The following is a 23,425-nucleotide window of genomic DNA, read 5'->3' on the forward strand; positions in this document are numbered from 1 at the left end:
TGCCCTCCCGGGGCTCGCGGTTGTTACAACAGTGATCTGGTGCGGGCGGGCGCTACAGGACCTCCCTTCAGGACGCGCTCAGACGCAGAGAGAGAAGTGGAATGCCTTGCTGGTTGTTACAGCGTTTGCTTCTAAAGATCGGGGTTTCCTTCTTAAAAGCACCTTAGTTTCTTTGATAGCTGCTGGATTTGTGTTGAATGCTCTGTTGAGACTCATGCAGATATGGAAATCCTCCGAGTTTCAGAACCTATTTGCATGTCTCGATGGGCAGACTCCAGCATTTCTTACTCAGTACTGTTTACCTTCAATTTCATCTGCTTCTGAGGATTCAGAGAGTTTCTGATAATGCCTACCGTGTTCCTTGGACCTAACGCGCACTCCTTATTCAGCAGATTGTGCATCTTTGCCCATTTCTAGGGTGGGTGATGTTGGCAGGTGCCCTGAGTGCACACGATGTCCCTTTCTGGTCTTTCTCAGGATGATTTCTAGGGGTTACGTTTCTCAATAAGGAACTTTGGATTCACCTTGTACCCATCAAATTTTCATAATAAATTCTGGTAACAATTTTATAATCTTTCAGAAAATCCGGATTAATTTTCCATATGCTAGAAATGTCCTCAAACATTTTTCCTTTTATTCACCAATTTTCAGAAAAATGTACGGTTCTCTGCATTTTGCAAGCGTACCTGGTGCAGTTTTCTTTTTATCTTACACGGACTTGTGCACTGCCGCCGAGCTGTTCCTGTCACTGTGTTTATTCGTCCAGGTGCGACCTGCCTGGTGGGAACCCCCTCCTGGCCGCCCCGCCCCGTGGCACACCCCCAGCTGGGTTTGGAGCTCCCTCGTTTGCCCATCCTGGAGAGCCTTCACTCACTGTTTACTCAGGCCCCATGCATGGTGCAAATGGAAGAAGGTCCGAAAGTGCTGTGCCCCTAGCGTCCCTGCACTGTGTGGACCCCATGGTGGCCATGGTGGTTCTGGAGACTGTGCACCTTCCAGCCAACATGGGAGCCATGCGGCAGGAGTGCGCATCCATTTCTAGAATGGAAATGAAGGGTCGTTTCCCCCGCTGTCTTCCCCCACTGTCTGCCTGGTGGTTTTGTGGCCATGACCCTGTCTTGCCTGTGTGTCATGCTTCTGACTTGTGTCCCGGCCGCCAGCCTCTTTCCTGCTTCAGCCCGTCTTACACAGATCGTCTGCTCTCAAGCTCGGCGCTGGGCCTAGTTTTTTTGCATTGATGGGACATGTCCTCTCCCTACCAGGCACCATACCCTCACTCAGAGTTGTTGGCCTCCACCCTGTTATCTAGAGCAGACCCTCCACACTCCTCAGCTAGTCTGCAGGACCCTTCCTGGTCCATCCCAGTAGGGCATCAAACCTCATTTCTTACGGCTTTCATTCATTTTACCATGTCCCAAATTGAACTCTTGGCCTTTCTCTATCCTCCAAAGCCACTGAGCCCTTAATCCTACCTGTGGAATGCCTTACATTCATTTCCACTTGCCCCAATCCCCCTTGGGGCTGCAGCTAAATCATCCCCTCCCTGTGGGAAGGTATTCTCTTTCCTGCAGCACTTTACCTGGATCTCTCTAAGGCATTTGCTGATCTTGTCCTTGTATTATTTCACCATTCGGTCATGTTTGGCATCCTTGTGGACAGGGTCTGTATCTAACTCCACTTCGTCTTCTCATTACCAAATGGAGGCGGGTACAGTCACAGATGATTCTAGCCAGGGGCTAGACGGTGTTACAAGTCAGCGTATTGCGACCTAACAAACACCCACCAAATCTCAGTGGCATGTTGGCCATTTCACCTGTGGTTTGAGGGGATTCCCTGCTCTGTCCCTGTGGAGAGCACCCCCACTCCTACCCAACCATGGGAATTAAGACCTTCGACCCTGCACAGCCCAGAGTTGGGGTCCTGGGGGAAGAGCAAGTGGACTCAGCCCTGCCCTCCTTCTGGGTTCCCAAGGCTGTGGGTTCTCGTGTTGAGGACACACTACCATGTAGAAGTACCCAGTCCCCAGGTCCCGGTGCTTGCGTGTTGAGGACATAGAACCACGTGGCAGGAGTCCACGGTCTACAGGGTTGTCCTGTGCCTTGTGGGCCTGCTTCACTGTGTCCCAGTGGGTATGATGGGGTTCTGGAATGAGCGACGCTTGGTCCCTTGGTGCCCCTTAGTTCACCTGTCAGGGCCCAGAAGCATGGCCAGCGTGTTTCAAAATGCATGTGATTCTCTGGAACCCTGAGATTCTTGCCAGGAAGCCCCTGCTGTACCCTTTCTCTCACTGACACCTGCCACACCAGCATGCCCTCCAGATCATGTGTCTTCAGCTTGACCTGCTGCTGAGCCCTTTGGCCCTTACTTCCACTCGGCCGGCAGCCTGCCATGTTGCCAAGCATCTGGGCTGGCCCGGTGTTCTTAGATGCAGAGCATGTCGGCTGCAGGATAAAGAGGCCCTCAGGCATTGTGGCTCTTCCTTTATGGATGTAGAACGCAGCTTCTTCAGAATACTGGACCTCAGACCTCGCCAGGTTGCCAGGTCCTGAATCTCCGCAGGGTATCTGCTTGCTGGGGTCTGCTGCACGCAGCGTGATGCCATCACTGTCATGGCTCAAGGCAAGGTTCTGCAGGGTGTCCAGATGCCTTTGGAGCACGTTATGATAGCAGGTAGGAGCACTAACAGCTCTGCAGCACAACCATGTGCAGTTTTCCTCTCATAGAGGTGCCGATGGTTTCCAGGCTTCTGTCTTCATTGGGATAGGAAAGAAGGCATTTGGAGGGCAGTGTCCACATGTCATGTACCTGGGGCTGGTGGAGCTACTCTAACAGAGACTCAGGTCTGGCACCACAGCTGTGAGCTGGGCGCCTGCTCTTTTGAGCTTAGGTTAGCCCCCAGTCCCTCCCCAGGACCCACTGACTTTGTGCAGAGGCCAGATGGCCAATTCAACAAGGCCCTTCCGTGCCCTTGATCCTTAACGTAGACACGCGTCTCCACTGCTTGTGTTGGGGTGGGCCATCAGCATCAGTGCCATTTTACACTCACGGACCATGCAGATGAGCACTGGCTGGGTCTGCAGACCCAGGAGATCTCTTGTCACCAGGCTTTGTCCAGGACTTTATTTATTACCTTGCCCCCTAATGTCCCCACCCTAACAGGGGACATGACACTTTAGGTCTCAGACCTTGTGTTCAGTAGGCCTTGAACTGTTGGGTATGACCACCAACTAAGTGGCAGCAGGTCTTCTTGGGTACACGCTGGGCTAATCATCACCATAGGCACTTGCCCTGGAGTTACGGGTTCCTAATTCCTGGGGATCTGGCCATATTTTCTATCAGTGGGTTTTAGTCTGAAATCTGCTCAGACCAGAGCTGGGTGAGGGATTCTGACTTTTAATGGGGTGACTTCCCTCAGCATCCTACTCATTCATTCCTGTTTCCTTTGATTTTGTATGTATGTATGTACGCATGCATGTATTAGACAGGCAGTGCTCTGTTGAGGGACCATCTGTTTTGCTCCTAGGAATGCTGTCTCTTGTTATCTGTTGCCGCAACTTGGCCAGTTGGCCTTCCTTGGCTGGCACGCTGCCTTCTTGGTCATTATGATAATTGCCACCCCTGACTTCTGGCAGTCACATACCATCTCCAGGCTGCTATTGCTGTGGGGCCAGGTTTAGCTGCCGAAATCAGGAGTGGCCACGAAGCTTGTTATCAACAAGTCCCACTTTGTGACAGCCTCTCCTGACAGTGGAATTATTGGGTCATCTGGTAAGTGAATTCTCAACTGACAAAGCGTTTTCCAAAATGTACTGTGTTACACTATTTCTAGCAATCTGCAAGAGACCCATTGTTCTATATCTTTGCCAATACTTGGTGTTGTTGATCTTTTTAAAATTAAATTTTAGCCATTCTAGTAGGTGTGTAGTGCATCTCATTTTGGTTTTGTTTTGCCTTTCTCCAGTTACCATTGATGTTGAACATCCTTTCTGGTGATTGTTGATCATTCATGGTTTTTTTTTTTTGTGAAGTGTCTGCCATTTTTAAAAATTGGGTTATTTGTGTTATTAAATTGTAAGAGTTCTTTATGTATTCTGATTACAAGCTCTTTGTCAGATATATGTATTATGAATATTGTCTTCCAGTTTTGCTTCATTTTTTTTCCTTTTTTTAAAAAGATTTTATTTGAGAGACAGAGAGAGCGAGAGAGAGAATGAGCAGGGGGAGCAGCAGAGGGAGAGGCAGAAGCAGATTCCCCACTGAGCAGGGAGCCCAACCCGGAGCTCAATCCTAGGACCCTGAGATCATGACCTGAGCTGAAGGCAGACGCTTAACTGATTGAGCCACCTAGGTACCCCTTGTTTCATTTTTTTCCATGGTATCTTTCCAGGTTTTTAATTTTGTGAAGTTTAGTGTTTTTCAGTAGATAGAAATTCTTAATTTTAATGTGGTCTGTGTTACCAGTCTTTCCTGTTATGATTAGTGTTTTATTCTGTCCTATTAAGAAATCTTTGCTTATCTCAAGGTTGTGAGGATATTCTGTGTTTTATAGAAAAGATTTGTAATATTTTGTCTTTTACATTTTGATCGTCAGTCTATTTGGAATTGATTTTTGTGAGATAGGATACAAGTTCATTTTTCACATGAATATACAATTGATGCAGCATCTTTTACTAAAAAGACAATCCTTTGTCCACTCCAGTGCAAAGCCATTTCTGTTATAAGTCAGCTGACCATCCTTGTAAGGTCTGTTTCTAGATTGCAATTTCTTTCTCTGGTCTATTTATCTGTGTACCAATACCAAATTAATCACAGATTTGTAAACCAGCCAGTTTTGTTTTTTTTCATGACTATTTTGTTGACTATGTGGGTGGTTCACATTTCCATGTAAACTTTAGAACTTCAGAAGCAGACTGTTGGCTTCTACCCAAAAAGCCTTTTGGAACTTTAATTAAGATTCATGGACCCTTTACAGCAGTGAAGCTGTCTATGAACATGGTATACCCCTCCATGGGTAGGTCTTTACTTTCTCTCAGCAGTGGTTTCTGCCGTGTGCAGGTCTTGCACCTCTTTAATCTGAGATATTTTTGGATACTTGATTTTTTAATGGACTGTTCATGTCTTTTAAAATTTTCTAAATTTTTGTTGCTAATCTGTAGATACCCAGTTAATTTTTATATATCACCTTGGTGTTCAGCAATTTTGCTAAATTCCCTGTTTTGTTTCTAACAGTAGAGTGTAGATTGTCTTAAGTTTTCTACATACATGATCACTAACAAGTAGGGGTGTTTTAATTTCTTCTTCTCCCATTCTTACAGCTTTATTTTTTCCTTGCCATACGAAGTAGTCAGGACCTCTAGTATAGTGTTAACTAGAAGCAACAGTACAAAGCATTCTTGTCTGATTACTCTTCTCGAGGGGAAAGTATTTAATACATTACCCCCAACTGCTGTGTTTGCCGGGTAAGCAAGCACTTACAGGGAAAGGCTTACTTTCCTGACACCTGAGCAGAGTTCCCCAGAGAAGGCGTTTGTTCTGTGGGGATTGTGCCACCAGCCCGTCCTCCCGTAGACAGGCTGTGTGCACCTCCCCTCGCAGAGAAGCTGCGCACTCCTAGTGCCATCCCTGTTCAGATTAGAACATTCTTCTTTCTGTCATTTAGGGTGGCTCACATCATCTGTGCCTGTACGGGTTGGATGTTTCAGCCTTCATTTCTTCTTTCTGTCTCAGTGCTGCCAGTCTTCCCTTCAGGTGGATATTCTCATATTTTAGGAGTGACACTGCGGCCTCACAGGCTCTGCAGAAACACCAAGTGCCTGGAAGTTTCCGCAAGAATATTAGCTTCCTGTGTAGAAAAGCCAGGCTGCGCTGCATTTTCCTAGGTGAAGCAGGAAGGCTAACATGAAGTGTGTACGTATGGCTCAGCAAGCGGTATGTGAGACGAGCGCTGAGATTGGGATCCGAGAGCCCCGGCAGAAAGCCTGCCCCCCACTGTCCTCTGATCATGGGTGATGATGGTAATCAGCCCGTGCAGCCAGGCCTCCGCCCGTCGTGTGCACTGACAATTGCTTGGCTGATCAGCTGGTGTTTGGATCGAAGGACCACAGAGCTGAGAAGTGGGACATTCCCCGGTGTGGATGAGGCCCTCTAGTGTTCTTATTTCACGTGGGAAGCACTGTGCGTGCCGTGTCCTCCCTTGTTCTGCATTTCCTTTATGGTCCTCACTCGATGTCGGCTGTGATTTAGTGTTGAAACCTGTTCCTTGTTTTACCATCATGTACTAAAGGCCTTTAGAAGGGAAGGTGTTTCACACGTAGTTTGGAGCTAAATGGAAAGCACATTTGAAAGGATTTGTATTTAGGAATTTACGATTAAATTTTTATCACATAATGTTCAATCTGATTTTGTTTGTTTGTTTTATTTGTCTTTTTGTCTTACTGAAACACTGTGTAGAGGGGCAGAGACCTGGCTCCTGGCACATTCCCTGAAGACAGGTATCCCTGGTCTTTCTTACCTAAGCTTAGCTTCCTTACTCACACAGTGGCATTGCGAAGTGCCCTGCAAATACAGGAAAATCAAGTGTCGGGACTCCGAGAGGTGGGCCGTGAGCAGCCCCCGTTGTCTGTGGGAGATGCTGTGTCCGTGCGGCACTTTCAGGCACTGGGCTGCTCTCTGCCTGGAGAGCCAGGGCGCGGCAGAGCAAGGCCGTGCGTGCGTGGTGTGGGTTTCCCCTTGCTCTGGCCGCAGCGCCCTGGGCTCCGGCGGCACCATCTCTGGGTGCAGAGTCCCCGCGGGCGGGCTCTCCTGCAGCGGGGCCCACCTTCACCCTGAGCTGCACCCGGGGTGTTTGTGTCTGTAGCACACCCACCCCCTCATTTTGCTCCCTGTTTTGAAGAACAGTTGAGGAAGGATGGATGGAAATGACTTTGAGGAAAATTAAATTTTCTTCTGAAACAGGATGATGGTTTTGCAACAAGGAGGCAGGGGTTAGGCGGCTGCTGGCGGGGAGCTGTCGCTGTTCTGCTTGTGCGCCCCGGGTCTGTGCCGCTCGCTGTGCTTGCTCTCTGCTGCCCGCGGTTGTAAGCATTTTGAAGAGCGGATGTGCCCCGCCTCTGCGCCTGTGTGGACGTGCTGTGCTGTGTGGACTGTGGCCACGTACCACGCTCTGTTGACATTACCTTCTCTTGCTTAGCTTCAGACAGCAAAGTCCTGACGTGTGCGACTGTGTGGAGGATGCCGAAGGAGCTGGAGCCAGGCAGCCACGAGTCCCCTGACGATTCATCAAGCACTGCGCACACCCTGGAGCTGCTCTGTCACCTTGACAACACGGCCCATGGCAGCATGGCCTGGTAGGGCTCTGCATATTTCATTCGCCCAGAACAAGCCTGGAGGTCAGACCGCGTGCGTCGTGCACACTCCCTTTGCAGAAATGGTTCTTTTCCTTTCTTTTCTTTTCTTTTCTTTTCTTTTCTTTTCTTTTCTTTCCTTTCCTTTCCTTTCCTTTCCTTTTCTTTTCTCTTTCTTTTCTTTCTTTTCTCTTTCTTTTCTTTCTTTTCTTTTCTTTCCTTCCTTCCTTCCCTCCCTCTTTCCCTCCCTCCTTTCCTTCCTTCCTTTCTTGCTTCTCAGTCCCACTTGTTCTGCAGATTAGACACATTATGGAAACCCTATTGCATCTGTCGTGAGGGAGCCTTGTGTAGGTGTCCTTTCCATTTAAATCCGTGCTGCCAGGTACCTGCCAGGACTAGGGTGAACTTGGGCCCTGGAGAGCACTTAAATGTTCTCTTGCTTTTTTAGCTTCGTAAATACACTTCCATTCAGCAATCCTAAGTGTGAATTAATTGACTTGTTACTTTAGGCTGAAGGCTTATAATTTCCTTTTCTGTACTGATTAAGGATGTGCTGTGTGCTCACCGTGCGGTACCCCTGAGCCCTCCACATCTCCGTCCTTGCGTCTGTCTCCTCTGCATGTCACATGCAGTCCCAGGGGATGGAGATACCACCAGCGCCATCAGGGCTGCCTGGCCCATTGTTGCCCACGTGTTGTGGCCGAGGCTTAGCGGTACTCACCTCCATACCCCAGGAGAGCCTCCTCGGAGCACTGAAGCCTCAGCAAATTCAAAAGGCCATGCTTTCTAGAAGGGACTGTGGGAGCATAACTGGTATGGGTGTTTACAACAGTAATTATTGTTTTACTCAGTGCAGTAACACTTTGTGTGCACACAAGTGTGCGTGTGTGAGAAAGAGCTCTATCCTCTGTATACCCACTTCTGTTTGGACCAAATCTACCAATTAAATAAGTTTAATCCAACACATATTTATTAAGCACCTGCTGCACACACCTGCCAGGCTCCAGGGACGCCGGGGTGACGGGTCAGGGGACCTGGCCTCAAGGAGTCACGCGTGATCTCCCAGGAGACCCACGGTGTAAACATCTAAGCGACACGGGGCAGGCTGTGGCATGCACCGCGATCATTAGGAACTCTGTGCCATGGGCCCCTGAGGAAAGAGTCATTAATTTTTACTAGTGGAATTGAAGAGGGATTTGTTCAGGAGCCGACATGTGGAGCTGGGACGGATGCTGGTTTCCGTCGGCAGCCTTGGGTCTTGGAGTGGCAAAGGGAGCAGAACTGGGGGTCGGCGCCATTTGTGGCTCTGGAGGGCCTTTGTGCATCGTTTGCGGGCAGTGTGTTTACACGGGTGCCAGGCTGCTGCCGGGTCACGGTTCCTTCTCCTCACAGAAGTGTCAGACCCCATCTGCAGGCAAAGGAGATGCACAGGAGCCCTGCAGCTCTCACGAGGGGTTGTGAGAGTGCAGGGCGTTTCTGCAACGTGTGCAGACAGACGCACATGTGTGCATATGAGTGCGATATGTACGTGTGTGCCAGGAGATAGACTGGCACGGGGAGAGTAGGGAGGACACAATGCAGGCCAGCAGTGACTTTGGGGAGGTCAGTGTATGCAGATGGCATCTGAGCCTTTGGCGAGTGCACAGATGGGCTAAGCTCTGAGGGCAGGGGAGGGGCTGTTGGTCGGTTTCCCCAGCTCCCACCTGGGTTCACATACTCCATCCAGTGTTCCATCAGAGGAGTGGTCACACCTATCTATGTGTGCTTGTCAGGAATGCCAGTGAAATGTTCAGTCTGGGTCACACCCCTGTGATTATATTGCTGTCATCACACCCCTGGTGGTCACACCCCTGTAATCATATTCCCGTCATCACAGCCTTGGTGATGACACCCCCGTGATCACAATCCTATCATCGCACCCGCGGTGATTACAACCCCAGAATCGTAGTCCTACCATCACACCCCCGGTGATCACACACTCTGTGATCACATGCCAGTGGTCACAGCCCTGGTGACCACATGCTTGGTGATTGCACCCCCGTGATCATATTCCTATCATCATACCCCCAGTACTCACACCATTGGTGATCACACCCCCTGTGATTGCACCCCCCATGATCACACCCCCGTGATCACACCCCCGTGATCACATCCCTGTCATCTCACCCCCGTGATAGCATCCCCCCCCCGTGATCGGACACCCCCGTGATCGCACCCCCATGATCACACCCCTGTGATCACTCCCCCGTGAACATACCCTTGTGATTGCATCCCTGTGATAACACCTCCTGGGAGCACCCCCCTGTGATCAACCCCCAGTGATCACACTGCTGTGATTGCACCCACCCCACGATTGCAACCTTGTGATTGCACACCCCCATCATGGCACCCCTGTGATCGCACCCCAGTGATCACACCTCAGTGATCACGCCCTGTGATCGCACCCCCATGATTGCAGCCCTATGATCACCCCCCATGGTCACATCCCTGTGATCACACCCCCCCAGTGATCACACCCCCGTGATCGCACCCCCGTGATTGCACCCCTATGAAAGGGGAACTAGTTAGGAAGTAATTGTTGATACGTAAGCACATCCAGAGAAACGGTCTTCATCAAGTTCATGTTGAAAGGCTGCCTTCTTCTGCATTTGCTGCCATGGTTCAAAGTGTCTCCTGACTTCGTTTTGTATGTCACTGTATGTGTTTATTGACCTTGTCACCGTGAGGTGGCTGTGATCCACCTGCAGTTATCGGAGCAATATAGACGGATCCCCTGTGCCTGTCACCCATTTCCCCCAGTGGCAACATTGCATAACGCCTCTGCAGGGTCATCACTGGGGACGGGGGTAGATAGGATCCACCGCGTGTGCACCCTGAGTTCTCTGCCATGTCATCATGTGTGTCTGTTGGTGCAGCCAGCACTGCAGTCAATATACAGAACCGGGAGCCCTCCTGCTACCTGTTTGTGGCCATAGCCCTCTCCTCCCCATGCGCCATCTTTAATCCCTGGCAAGCACGAACCTGTGCTCTTTCCTGTAGACTTAGCATTTTGAGAAGGTTCTATGAATGGAAGCGTCCACTCCAGAAGCTTTGATAGTGGCTTGTTGCACACTGTGATTCCCTGGGGGTCCTTCCTGTTGTCACCTGTGTCTGTCAGTGGCTCCGCCCCTTTATTCTAAGTGGTAGTCTGTGAGACCGTGGTTTTTGTGACCGTTCACCTATTGAAGGCCAGCTGGGTTTCCCCTGGGTTTTGGACATCCTGAATAGAGCTGCTCTGAACAGGAATGAACACGTGCTCACATGAACATGAGGCAGCTGGGAGTCTTGTCAACTTTCCTTTTGGTTTATAAATTGGGGTTGAAGCAGTTCCTGGAGAGGGGCTCCTGGACACATTGTGGCATCGCCTGGCTGTAAGGGAGTGTCCCGGAACAGCACACACTCCACAGTCTGCGGGGTTGTTGCGCCCCACAGGCCGCCGTGCAGGCTCCTCTCCTCAGGGCCGTGCAGTTTCTGTTTGCTTGGGAGCAGCTGGGCCCTAGTGTAGGTGACCCTACACCCCCATCTCAGCCTCTTAACACACAGCGGCTGGGCAATGCCTGGCAGGCAGGCCACCTACCACTGAAGATTCTAGAAGGCCTTGTGACTGTTTGGTTTGAGCTCCCAGCCATGGGCGTAGACGGAGTGCTGGCCTAGAGGGCAGCATGCCCCATCTCTTGTGCTCACTTGCCCTGGGGCTGCGTAGGGTTGCTGGAAAGTCACCCCTTTTTCTCAGCTGCAAGTGGAGATTCCTGAAAAGGAGGAAATGCTTCGCAGTTGTTACCATGGCTCTGGGGCAGGATCTCTGTGGAATTGTGGCACTGCCCTTCTTGTTAGGATACGTAATACAAACAAGCCAACAACCCGTTCTCTTCCTGATTTTCTCAGATCCACACTGTGGGGATGCAGGTCCCAAGTTGAGCCTAGAGCAACCCCCTGTAGCTTCTGGTGTGGGTTAACGAGCCATCGGCTTTGTGGTTCAGCATCCCCTCTTCGGAGAGGGCCTCTCTAAAATAACCACTGTTCCACCCCCACCCACATCTTCCTGTCCTTGCGGCCAGCTTATCTCGTGTAGAGGCATGGCCATGCCTGGCACTCCGCTGGCTGCATTCATTACGCTTCCGTCACTGAACTTCCCCGGGTCGGGGGCCTTGTCAGGTGGCAGGTGCATCCTCAGCACCAAGGACAGCGCCGGCCCCAGCACATGCTCTGCTGTGAGCCCAACTTTGAGCAGGCCCTTCTGAGGTTTGCAGGCGCTGCCTCCTCCCCACACGACCCTATAAAGTAGGCACCATGGCAGAGAAGGTAACTGCCGTCCCAAAAGCAAGCAGCATGCATCCAGCCTTTTCTACTCAGTGGAGTAATTGGGATTCAGAGCTAGGCAGGCCGACCCCAGGACACCACACATTGCCCAGAATTGCCTCCCTGCTGAATGCATGAGCAAAAGGAGCCATTGTGGTTGTCGCACTGTGATTTGGAAGTTGTTTCTGTTGCTGGGAGTATAAATACCTCTTCATCAGAATAAGTTCTGAGAATGTTCACACATCTTCCAGCTAGTCCTTTATGGATGATAAATATAAATAAATTATGCTTTCTAGGGGAATTCCTCATTTTGCAAATAATAAAGCCGCCTTCTTTTCTCGCATACTTTCTTCCCTTCCGCTGTGGTTTGCTACCGTGGTCAATGTGTGGTGAGTGTGGCATATGTCGGTACTTGATGCCGTCCCCATGGACACGTGCCTCCTTCGCTTAGGTGTGACGGGGTGGTTATGCGGGGTCTCTGGTGAGTGTTCCAGCTCTGCACTCGTCAGGTGCTGTCGTGTCTCTCCACTGAACAGCACGCACCTGTTTCTCAGTGAGTCAGATAATAACTCCTAGCCCTCTTCCACTCTGCCTGTCGCTCGGAGGTCGTGGCACCAGAGGAGGTGTCCCGGGCTGAGGTCCGTGCAGCCCACGGCCGGTTGCCTGCAGGGCAGTTGGACCCGACCCTTGGGGACGCTTTTACCAAATTGTGATGTTTTCCCCATCTTCAGTGTATCTTGCCCCATTATGCTTCAGGCTGTGTGTGGTAGCTGCCTTGTAGTTTTCTGCAGGGTGATGAGACCTACATAACTAAGTAAAATTAACAAAAACCCACCTTATTGTGGTAAAAAGCGAGGTAAAAGAGTGAAGCCCCATGCCACGTATGTTGTTGGCCCTTTTTTCACTTTCTAGGGGTAGGTAAGGGGGGGCTCTTCACAGTTCTCCCCGCATATTGTATATGGTTATTCTTCTGTGAGAGTGAGGTTTCTCCATGAGTCAGCAACTGGACCAGCAGCTCGGGGCGCTTGTCAGCGTATGCAGTGTAGACGACTGCAGACCCAGCATGTCCCTGGGGTCTCTGAGCCCCACACCGTCCCCTGTCCTGTGAACAGGAAGGGGGGAAGGATTTCCCGTGCGTGGGCCTGCTGGGCCGTTGTGAGCTGGCGTCTGCCCTGCAGCGTCATGGCCGTTGGCTCGGGGCTAATGAGCCACACAGGTGATTCTGGGCTTCCCCACCCCCTCTTGGTCGAGAAGAGCCCCCCGCCCACCCCCGCTGCTAAAGAGTTAAGCATCTTAGCCGTGGATCAACGCTCCCTGCCTGAGAGTGGAAGCCAAGTCAACGCAGTAGAAACTCTGGTGTATTCTTGGCATGCTCCGTCTCCCAAGTGGTGCGTCAGGCATAGTCACACCATCACCTGGTTTCTCGGACAACGAAAATCTCCTTTAAAGGAGAAGTCACTAAACTTAGTAACCAGAAGCTTTCTAGGGTTGGCCGGATAATGAATGACAGTCAGTGCAGCCCCAGAGTCCTGGTGGGCGGACGGGAGGGAGCGTCCCTGCACTGCTGCTCGCTAGCAACGGGGTGACTGGCTGACCTGTATGTCCCGAGCCAGCTTTCTGGAAGAGCCCTGCCGAGTGCGGGTGGAGGTGAGTGTCACACAGCAGTGCCAGGCGGGCTGAGCCCAGGAAGGGGAGCGTGCGCGCCCATCAGGAGGAGGAGGGGGCGTGAACATGGCGCTGAGGCAGAAGAGGAAGAGGAGGAAGAGCAGCGTGTGAGGCTGCCAATTCTTGAGGAGTTTGGCCACAAAAGAAAGGATTTGGCCTCATCTCTCTTTTCCTGTTTCTTTTTTTTGTTCAACGTGATAAACCGTGGAAACAAGTAGATTCAAAGGTACCCTTGACACCTTACAGAGGCTGTCTTCGAGCATAAGTAAGAAAGTATGTTTGAAATTCAGAGATCTTTGTTTTTTTTTTTTTTTTTTAGATTTTATTTATTTATTAGACAGAGATAGAGACAGCCAGTGAGAGAGGGAACACAAGCAGGGGGAGTGGGAGAGGAAGAAGCAGGCTCATAGCGGAGGAGCCTGACGTGGGGCTCGATCCCATAACGCCGGGATCACGCCCTGAGCCGAAGGCAGACGCTTAACCGCTGTGCCACCTAGGCGCCCCGAAATTCAGAGATCTTCTGACACGGTTTTATGGCCAACAGCGATGGAGAATTCTCAGTGATCATGACAGTTTATGATTGCAGATTTATCAGATTTCGTGAGATTTGTGTCCCTGCTCTTTGGGTTTACCCAGCCGAGGTGTTCTGAGGTGTAAGTCGCTTCCCTGTCTCCGGGCTCACTACTGGCGTCCGCTAGCTTTTACAGAGGCCCAGAATGAGGCCCACATCCCTTCTTCTGTGTAGGAAAAGGATAACATGAAGATGCCTTCCTCTCAAGCTTGTTCAAGTCTCCGCTGTTCACCAAGCATGGCTGTCCCGTGTCCCGGACTGTCTCGCCCCCTCTGATGCCGTTAAGATTCCGTGTTAGGGATGTGGTGAAAAACTAGCAAAACACGACGTGCAGATATGGCTTGCACTGGACGTTCACCGCGAAGTCCGAAGTGCAGGGCACCAAGTGTAGTTACGTACACGACGCGAGAAATTCGTGTCCTTCCTACGGTTTCAGTCCACGTTTCCGTGAGAACGTGGTTCAGAGTGTGTTTCATGTGACCCTCTTACGAACCAGCCGGTGTCTCCCAGAACCTGTGAGTTTACCCAGTGGCCACCAGTGTGTCCCAGGGACGAGTTTAGAGGAAGGTAGCATTTAGTTCTATTGGTGATTGTTTAAACATGAGGTTGAATAATTTAAAAGTTCAAACCTGAGGGTGCACTTACTCCACGTGTGAGAATTTTAAACATTTTTTACTGTTTGAAAAATGGGGTAGGGAAAGAAGAAAGAAAAGTAGATCAAAAAGAAGAGGGAACCAAACCACTATTTGGAGTTTGGGTAGACAGCTTGATTTCAAAATGTACTTTTATTTATTTATTTTTTAGAAGATTTTATTTATTTGAGATAGAGTGTGCGCTCATGTGAGAGAGCGTGAGCAAGCAGGAGGGGCGGGGCAGATGCAGAGGGAGAAGCAGGCTCTCCGCTGAGCAGGGAGCCCGATGCAGGGCTCAGTCCCGGGACCCTGGGATCATGACCTGAGCTGAAGGCAGACACTTCACCCACCGAACAACCCAGGTGCCCCAAAATGTGCTTTCATTTAAAAGTTAACTTTGAACTTCCTGGGAAGGCCCAGGGCGCAGGGGGTTAGGATTTGCTGTTGCTTGAGCACCAGGTAGGGGCCAGCATCCCCGTGCTGTCTGGCTTGTGCTCCTCTCCAAGTCCTAGGAGGAGCTGTGCTGTGGGAGTGTTGGGGTGGCCTTGGAGGGACAGACCTGTGAACTCTGGGGTGAGTGAGGTGGGCTTTCGGGGCTGGTGAGAATCCATCACACAGAGGATGCTCAGAGCCCCGGCTGTGCCCCGCGGCTCTCTCTGGGGCAGAAGGAGGGGACAGTGCTGATCTGACACAGAGCTGGACTCAGGGAGGGCCAGGCAGTGTGTCCAGCACCCATGTCCACCCCTAGGAGGAGCACGCAGACCTCGAGCATTTCCCGTTGGGGGAGGATTCTCAGCAGCACAGGGCTAGGTGATAGGTGCTTGTGTTTTCCAGTCTCCAGCTCAGTAAACGGGCCCCTTTCCATTTCTGGGTCCTCAGCATCGGAGTGCTTTATTTCTCTTGAGCTGTGCACATACGGCTCGGAGCACTGACTTTGGCTGTTAACTGCTAACATCAGCCTCCACAAGAAAGAGGAGCATCTGAGAAAAATACCTTCTCCCTTGTGCCCAGCCTGTTCTTGCCTTTCGCTCTGGGTCTGACTGAAACTGTAGTTATTTAGCTGATGAATCTGAAGTGTGTCCGGGTGAGGGATGTCAGAATAAGCACGGCCGTTTCATAGTCACCCTGCGCCAGAGGCATGAGCTTGCCCGCCAGGGTGCCAGGCCGTGCACGGACGTGACTCTGCGCCCAGAAGGCCCCCTGCGCACGGCCATCAAGAGCCCACGTGGCCACAGAGCTGGGCGAAGCGTGCCTCTCGACTTGATGGTGTGACTCTTAAACTCTCCTTTCCCTGATCTCCGCAGCACCCGTGGAAAGCGGTCCTATGTTCTGTTGTGCGTTTTCCAACAAGAAGAAATGAGCCAGATTGCCAAATCTCTGTTGGAAAGAGATGCATAAGCTGGGGAACTAATATACTGTATCGTTTTAAAGCGTTTTTTCAAAATTTTATCTGTAACCAATGACTTAATAGACATGTTTCCTTCTTAAGGTTTTCCTTTTTACAGTGAAGTAATAAACCTGGTGAGTTGTTGAATGCAGTGAGAGCTGAGGGTCTTCACACAGCCATTCCTTGTGGACGAAAGTCTGTCTTCCAGCCGCATGGGGCTGCTGCCTCGTGCCTGTCACGACCTGGGGGGCCAGCCTTTCATGGCACCCCCACCTCCCACCCCCAGCGGCCACAGAGAATAGGTAAGGCATGGAAATGCTGTGGATTTAAATTATTAAATTTATGTTGAGGTTGTTTTAAGAATTTCTGGTGTCCTTTGAGCTGTCCTCACCCCAGGTACCAGAGCCCAGAGTGTGAATCATTCATTTGGAGTCACTGATCTGAAGAAGAGAGGTGCCTATTTTGTTTGATCAGCATGAAACCTGCCAAATTAGAGCCATCGTTGCTGCCATTATGGTCCTTGCTAACTGCCTCACAGAAGTTTAGATTTTTTATTTGGGTTTATTTACAGAATCAGCCCTTTTCTTGTGTTTTCCTCTCAGTGATTATGAAGGGATATTGCACACTTGTATTAGGTATATGCTACTTTGTTCTCAACTTGTTACTGTAATTTTATGTCCTCTCAAATTCACTGGCAGCGTGTGCTAAAACAGAAAAATGGATGATTTTATGAACAGAGAAATAAACTTCTTAGTTTGGAGTACCAAGTAGGGCAGAAATTCTAGGTTATTTTGTTATGTTTATGGCCCCAGTTTCATGGTGATGATCCATGATAAAATGGGATTTCTCTTTTTATTGCACTTCTCGTGCTCCGGTTATCCCAGGGTGTGTGTCATTAGGCACAAACACTGATGATTTTGGGGATCGCTTCCCATAAACCAACAACAGGTATTTTCTGATGCATAACCCAGGACAGATCACGAAATATGAGGGGCGGGAGTGGGCCCCCCAGCGGCTCGACCACGTGCGGTGGGAGCGTCTGCTTGCTGCCGTTTCGTGGAAATTCCTCGGACATCGTGTTCCCGGGAAGGATGTGAGAGCTCTGTCCGCGTGTTCCGGAGCTACACGGCCCCTGAGAGGAGCAGCGAGACCGTTGTCACTGCAGCGCTCACTCACGTGGATGGACGCTACAGGACCAGAGGCAAAGGCATGAGGGCCGTGGGCGGAGGAAGCTTGGGCGGGAGCTGCGGTGGAGGGGGCACCAGCAGCAGCCCTGTGTGGCCGTCGGTGAGTCAGGGCGTCTGGTCGCCTGCTTCATGGCCAAGACAGTGAACTCAGGTTTTCTGTTTTTAGTGGCAGATCGGAAGGCGCACACGCTGAGCAGGGCCTGCCTCCAGACCCGCTCTTGTCTTCAGGCTGCGTCTCCTAGCTCTGTGGTGGGAAGCGGGAGGTATCCCTGCCTGGGAAGTGGTGCTGGTGGCCGGCGGGAGCCTGTCGTTTCCTCTCAGGGCCCCTGCACACTCTCCTTCAGCGCCCACCCACGCCCTCAGACCTCCTGGGCGCGGATCCCACACCGCCCAGCACAGTTGGTGGCTTCGTCTCCATCTAAGCCTTTTCTAGCCGAGTTAACAAATTGGTGGTGACATAGTTCGCAGAAGTTTTCTGAGATACCTATTCTTTCCTTCCTCGTTCTGCTCTGGGAATCTCCGGGTCATCAGATAAGTGTGGCGAGACTAACTCCTGCAGCATGTACAACGCAGATTTGTTCCCCTTCTTTTTCATGTCCTGTAATTCAGAGATTACAAATTTAAGTCTTCTCAGAAATAAATGGCAAATGTCAGTAGCATACTGGCACGCATGTCCTGTACCTACTCAGAGTCAGTGCTCCCATGAGGCATTTCTTCGTGAAGAACAAAAATCTTCAATGCGGGTGTATCTTCCTCCTGCCACTGAGGCCACTGAGCAGGAAGGCTCTGCTCTGGGGCGTAGCTTGTGTTACACTCCGAGGAATGGCCTCAGCTCCAGCTCACCTGGTGTGTGTGTGTGTGTGTGTGTGTGTGTGTGTCGAGAGTGTGGGGTCTGTGTGTGTGTGCGTGTGTGCGCGTGTGTGTGAGAGAGAGATCCAGAACTAGTGAAACAAGCTGAATAGGTTGGCGTCTCTCTCACTCATCCTCATCATTTCCTGACCAGTTTACTTTGGATTCCCGTCCCTCCTCTGGGTCGTCCGTGGTCATTGACATGCCCCCCTCCTGCCACCCCCAGCATCCTCCTTGGGGGGCACTGCCAGGCACCCAGAACACAGGCTGCCCTAGGGCTGGAGGGCAGGCCGAGGCAGCCAGATCCCACGTGGGACGTATTCTGGGCGGTGTGGGAGCCTGCGCTGTCCTCCAGAGGAGACTCACCAGGGACCAGGATATGGAGAGATAGCGAGGGAATGAGAACGTGAGGAAGCCTTCCCACTTTGTGTATGCACCATAAAAACAGTACAGGGTAAGAAGCCGCCTCCCTGGGGGCCTGGTCACGGAGCTCTTGAGCAAATTTGTGGTGCACGGGACAGTAACTCCAGGAGCTCCAGAATGTTCTCGGACCCCCCAGGGGAAATGGCCTGGTGCTGACTTGGATAGAAGATCCTCAGAGGAAAACCCAGGGGCCACAGAAACTGACGTGGGGGACTCAGCACCCAGGCCACTGGGTGTGAAGTGGGCATGACAGCGAGACATACCCAAGCTCTGTTGCCTTTCAGAATAAGCAAGGATTTGAGTTTCTAGCCTCTCCTGAACATTTTTTTCTTACCCTAAATCGTGGTGGCATTTTTTGGTGTGTAAAGGTGGTGGTTTTAATATTCCAGTCACATTTCAAAGTAGGGTTTTATGGGTTTTCCAAGGGAGGCTGTTGGCATTGGGGTGGGACAGTCTTTGCTGTTGAAGGCTGTTTGCATGTCGTGTGACATGGGGCACCCCTGTATCTCGTCCCCCAGCCTACTGCCCTCCCCGTCTTCATGAAAGCCAAAGGTGCCCCTCACACTTTCCCAAAAGTCTCTGGAGAGTAGCCCCGGTTTAAGAAGCACAGATCTAAGTGCATCGCTCGCCCTGCGGCTCGTTGCACACCTACTCTGCGCAGGCCGTCCTAAACACTGACTTGTTGGTCCTCATAGATCTGTAACGTTGGCACACTACTATTGTCCCCACTGGACAGACGAGGAAGTCAAAGCTCAAAGATGGAAAATTACAGGTATCCGTACAATTGAATTTTGTGTGGCCTTTGGCAAGATTACATTTATTTGACATGGAAAGTTACTCGGGACATGTAAGTAAAGCAGCACATTGCAGGGTAATGTTGTCAGTGTGTTTGCATTTCTGTAAGTGGCAGCCGAGGTGTATTATCCATGTGAGCATGTGTATAGCAAAGACCTGGATGCTACGCGTCCCCTAGTGACAGGAGCTATTTCCACTGGGCAGCAATACAAGAGACTTACACTCCTACAAAGTTTAAAAATTTTTAATGAGCATATATGACTTTATATTAGAATATAAAATAGTACAGGTTAAATCAGGATTTCAGGAAGGCAGGGGCGATGCTTCACGTGTTTTCTTCAGGGGAGCGAGCTTTCTGCGCCCACACAGGGTTGTTAGTCATGAGTGCATGTGCTGCTCGAGCCTGGTGAGAAGGGAGTGTGAAGTAGGTGCCGGCAGGACGCGCTTAGTAGCCAGGGTGGCGGACTGGACTGTCATCAAAGCAGACCCCCGTAAAGATCAGTGATGTATGGCCATTTCTTACGGGGCGCCAGCTCTGTCCGCAGACACATGGGAACACGCGGCAGGGCCGGACGGGCCTGGTAGGGGTCCTCTCGGCCAGGCTGTGCGTTTGGTGCACTCCTGCAAAGGTAAAAAGCAGGCCATCCACTTCAGACGAAAATCTACCCAGAATGCTTGAAATTACTAAAAAAACCCCAGCGTTAGTGGTCCGAAGCAGCATTCTCCAAATTTCAAAATCACAAAGAAGTAGTTGGTAATTTTACATGACGACCCCCCCCATACACATATATGCACCGTGATGAAAGTTTCACACAATGCCCTTTACCCTGAAAACATGCGGGGTGCGTGTGCTACTTACCCTGTCCTGAGCTTCCTGCCGCAGGATTGCAGCCCCGACTGGGGGACTCGGGTTTGCTAGAGTTCGGGAGTAAGTCGTATCGTCCTTATGGCAGCCCCCAGAGTAGGCACGTCCACCCTCCAGATGAAGGTGGGGGTTCTGATAGGCCAAGAGGTTCCCAGTGCCTTAGCCCGTAAGGTTGGGGGCATCTGAGGCTGGGGTCTTGTGACTGAGCAGGTCTGTTGCATGACTTTGGGGGGGTGGGCACTGCATCAGGGAGGTGCCACACTTGCCCAGTTGGAGGACTGTGTGTGGTCGGAGGCATTCTGGAGCAGTCTTTGTGGGCGAAATGGCCTTGGTGGGAGCCGCAGATGGATTTCATGTTGTGTTGACGCCCCCCTGTCCTGTGCATGGCAGACTGTCTTAATGGGCCACGTGACCATGCCCGCAGGGCCTGGATCCTTCCACCACTGTGGTTAGAAACAGGGGCTAGTTGGACAGATAGGAGCCCAAAACCCAAATCTGACAATATTCTGTGTAAACACAATGTGTGACAGGTGCTCAAAATGTCACTGGTATGGCTTTGCTGATGCCAATCTCCTGTTCATGGTGGTACTCGAGCTGAAACTGTCTGCACCGTCTTCCTTCCTTCCTTTCTTCCTTCCTTCCTTCCTTCCTTCCTTCCTTCCTTCCTTCCTTCCTTCCTTCCCTCCCTCCCTCCCTCCCTCCCTCCCTCCCTCCCTCCTTCCCTTCTAAGATTTTATTTATTTGAAAGAGAGAGAGTGACTGAGAGAGAGCATGAGCAGGGGAGGGGGAAAAGCAAACTCCCTGCTGAGCAGGGAGCCTGACGTGGGGCTCTGATCAGGACCCTGGGATCATGACCTGAGCCGAAGGCAGAACCTTAACTGACTGAGCCACCCAGACGCCCCAGGACAGTGTTTCTGTAAGAACAAGACCGTGTCCCGTTTCTGTGGTTTGATGCTGGGAAGCCCAGAGATGGGACCGAACGTGGGCTGTTGGTGAGCCACGTTCTCAGGTGATTGTGCAGAGTTAGTAGGGAAAGTAGGAGCCAGGGAGACCGCGTTTCCAGGCAAGAGCTGTAAGAAAATCAGGAAGCCAAGGGCAGACTGGGTCAGATTTGTGAAAAAGCAAGAAGTCAGACATTAAAAATAAAATTCAACATGCTTTATTATGTAGAATTTGGGAAGGATAGTAAAAAATTACTCCCAAGATTTGCTCACAGGAGAGTTGTAACCCCGGGGCTAGAGAGGAGTGGGGGGTGCAGCCTATACTGTTTGGTACATTTGGAGTTTAGGGTGATGTGGACACACGGGCAGAGATGCCCATGGAGGCTGGCATGGGGCTGCGGGGGGCAGGCTGGGCAGTTCAGCGTTGGGTTGTTTTTTTTTTTTTTTTTTAATGTTTTTTTATTATGTTAGTCACCATACAGTACATCCCTGGTTTCCGATGTAAAGTTCGATGATTCATTAGTTGCGTATAACACCCAGTGCACCATGCAATACGTGCCCTCCTTACTACCCATCACCGGTCTATCCCATTCCCCCACCCCCCCTCCCCTCTGAAGCCCTCAGTTTGTTTCTCAGAGTCCATAGTCTCTCAGTGTTGGTTTGATCAGCCAGGAGCGATGCCCCGCAGTTCACTGCCTGGAGGGGGCGTGGGGGGAGGGGGCAGGGTGGGGCCGAGAGGGAGGCAGCGGGGCTCCTTCTGTGCGTTCTTCAACACGGCAGAGTCAGGGAACAAGCAACACCTCTTCTTGATGAGGTCCTTTCCAGACTAAGTAGCAAATCCTCTCAAATGGGCTCCAAGATGGACCAATCTTCACTGAGTGTACTTGATAAATAGAATCTTTTTCCAATTTTATTTTTCATGCATTATAAGGTGCACTGGACACAGGCTGAGAGGACGTGTAATTAAATCTTCATTCCCTCTTTCTTCCAAAACCTCTTTATTAAGTGCCTCTCCTGCGCCTCTCCTGCGGAGGTCAGAGTCTGGGCGAGGTGCTCGGCACATACCGCGGGTGAGCCTGGGCTCGTGCAGAGCTTGTCTCGCCAGGAAGCGGACATGAATGACCAGGGGCTGCTGCTCCAGGACAAGCTGGTCCACTCCCCGGAGGAAGTGGTGTTTCAGCCGAGCCCCTCCTGCCTCCAGAAGCCGGCCTCTCTTCGTCCTCATCTGCAAACAGTTTGTTTTATTGAAGTGACTTGCTCTCTCCAGCCTGGGTCCTGGTTCTGGCAGGGGAATAAGCAGCCGCCTGCACCTCGGGTCTGGAATCCGTAAGATCCCAGGGTTGCTGTGGTCAGACTCCTGTGAGTTTACCTCTGCGGAGAGACGGGGGCACCAGGAGCCACGGTGGTGTAGGGACTTGCCCTTACCCCTCTGAAGAGGGAGAACCACCTGCCGCTGTGTTTCTAGGAGCTCAGCAGGCCTTTCCTGGGCAGAGGGTTTCCTGGAGCTCCGGCCGGAATCAGTCTCTGCCGTGCGCCCCCCAGCCCAGGTCCGGGGTTTCAGTCTGTGGGGCAATGTAGGGCCTGCCCTCCGGCTCAGGTGGGTGCCTGCTGTGAACCTCATTTCCTACATGTTCTGTGTGCTTTGAGCATATTCACCATGACCTTCAAAAGTGGCAAGAACTGTGTTCCTGAAGAAATGAAGGTTTTCTTAGACCCTCCACCTCTAACCCTAGGGCAGCCTGTTCCCTAACACAAGCCATTATCCCTCTCCTGTATACTTTAAGGCCTTTTTAAACTATTATATACTTTTCCTTTTTAGATAGGAAGTTACTTCTGCGGCTACTTGAAATTCATTTGGTTGTTGCTCTGATGAGATCGCGGACACACGTAAACTGTCCGCCACAGAGAGGTAGCCCTCGGCCCGCGCTGCAGCGGACGGAAACCCTGGTGGGTGTGGAGACAGGGAGAGCGATGGCGAGCCACGGTTTCCTGCAGGACGTCCCTCCTCCTTCTGCACGCCGTTCCTCCCACCCCGGAGCACAGCCAGACCAAGCTGACCGCTCTCTTTAGGCCAGAGGAGGATGTGTGAGTGCCGCGGCTGTGTCTGGAGGAAGGACCTTCTCTGAAGCCCGCTGCCTCCTCACAACATCCTGTTGCATTTGGGGTCAAGAGCGAGCCTGTGACTCAGTTTCCATACAACTTTCTCCACAGTTTTGGAATTGATCCTCAGGCAAATGTGTATGGTCTTCATCCCCTCTCTCCCTTTGCCCTCCCTCCTCCCTTCCTCTCCCTTCCCCTGCCTTCCCCTACTCCTTCATCCTCCCTTCCTCTCTGCACTCTCCTCCATCATCTTTCTTCCTTCCTCCCCTCCTCCCTCCTCCCTCCTCCATCTTTCCTCTTCCCCTCCCTCCTCCCTTCCTCCCTCCCTC

The 23,425-nt window shown here is 51.3% G+C and overlaps 1 protein-coding gene across 2 annotated transcripts in view; it reads left to right on the forward strand.

Annotated features, from left to right (window-relative positions):
* Nucleotides 1-23,425, forward strand: part of EIPR1 (EARP complex and GARP complex interacting protein 1) — a 121,001-nt gene that overhangs the window by 75,554 nt on the left and 22,022 nt on the right. For both annotated transcript variants that reach the window (XM_087863898.1, XM_045788892.2), the window contains one exon: nt 7,190-7,346. In XM_087863898.1, the coding sequence (XP_087720024.1) occupies nt 7,190-7,346 (157 nt within the window). The remainder of the gene's footprint in view (nt 1-7,189; nt 7,347-23,425) is intronic.

This window comes from Ursus americanus, chromosome 7 (assembly GCF_024610735.1).
Source record: "Ursus americanus isolate L20-20 chromosome 7, mUrsAme1.1.p, whole genome shotgun sequence".
Classification (NCBI taxonomy): Eukaryota; Metazoa; Chordata; class Mammalia; order Carnivora; family Ursidae; genus Ursus; species Ursus americanus.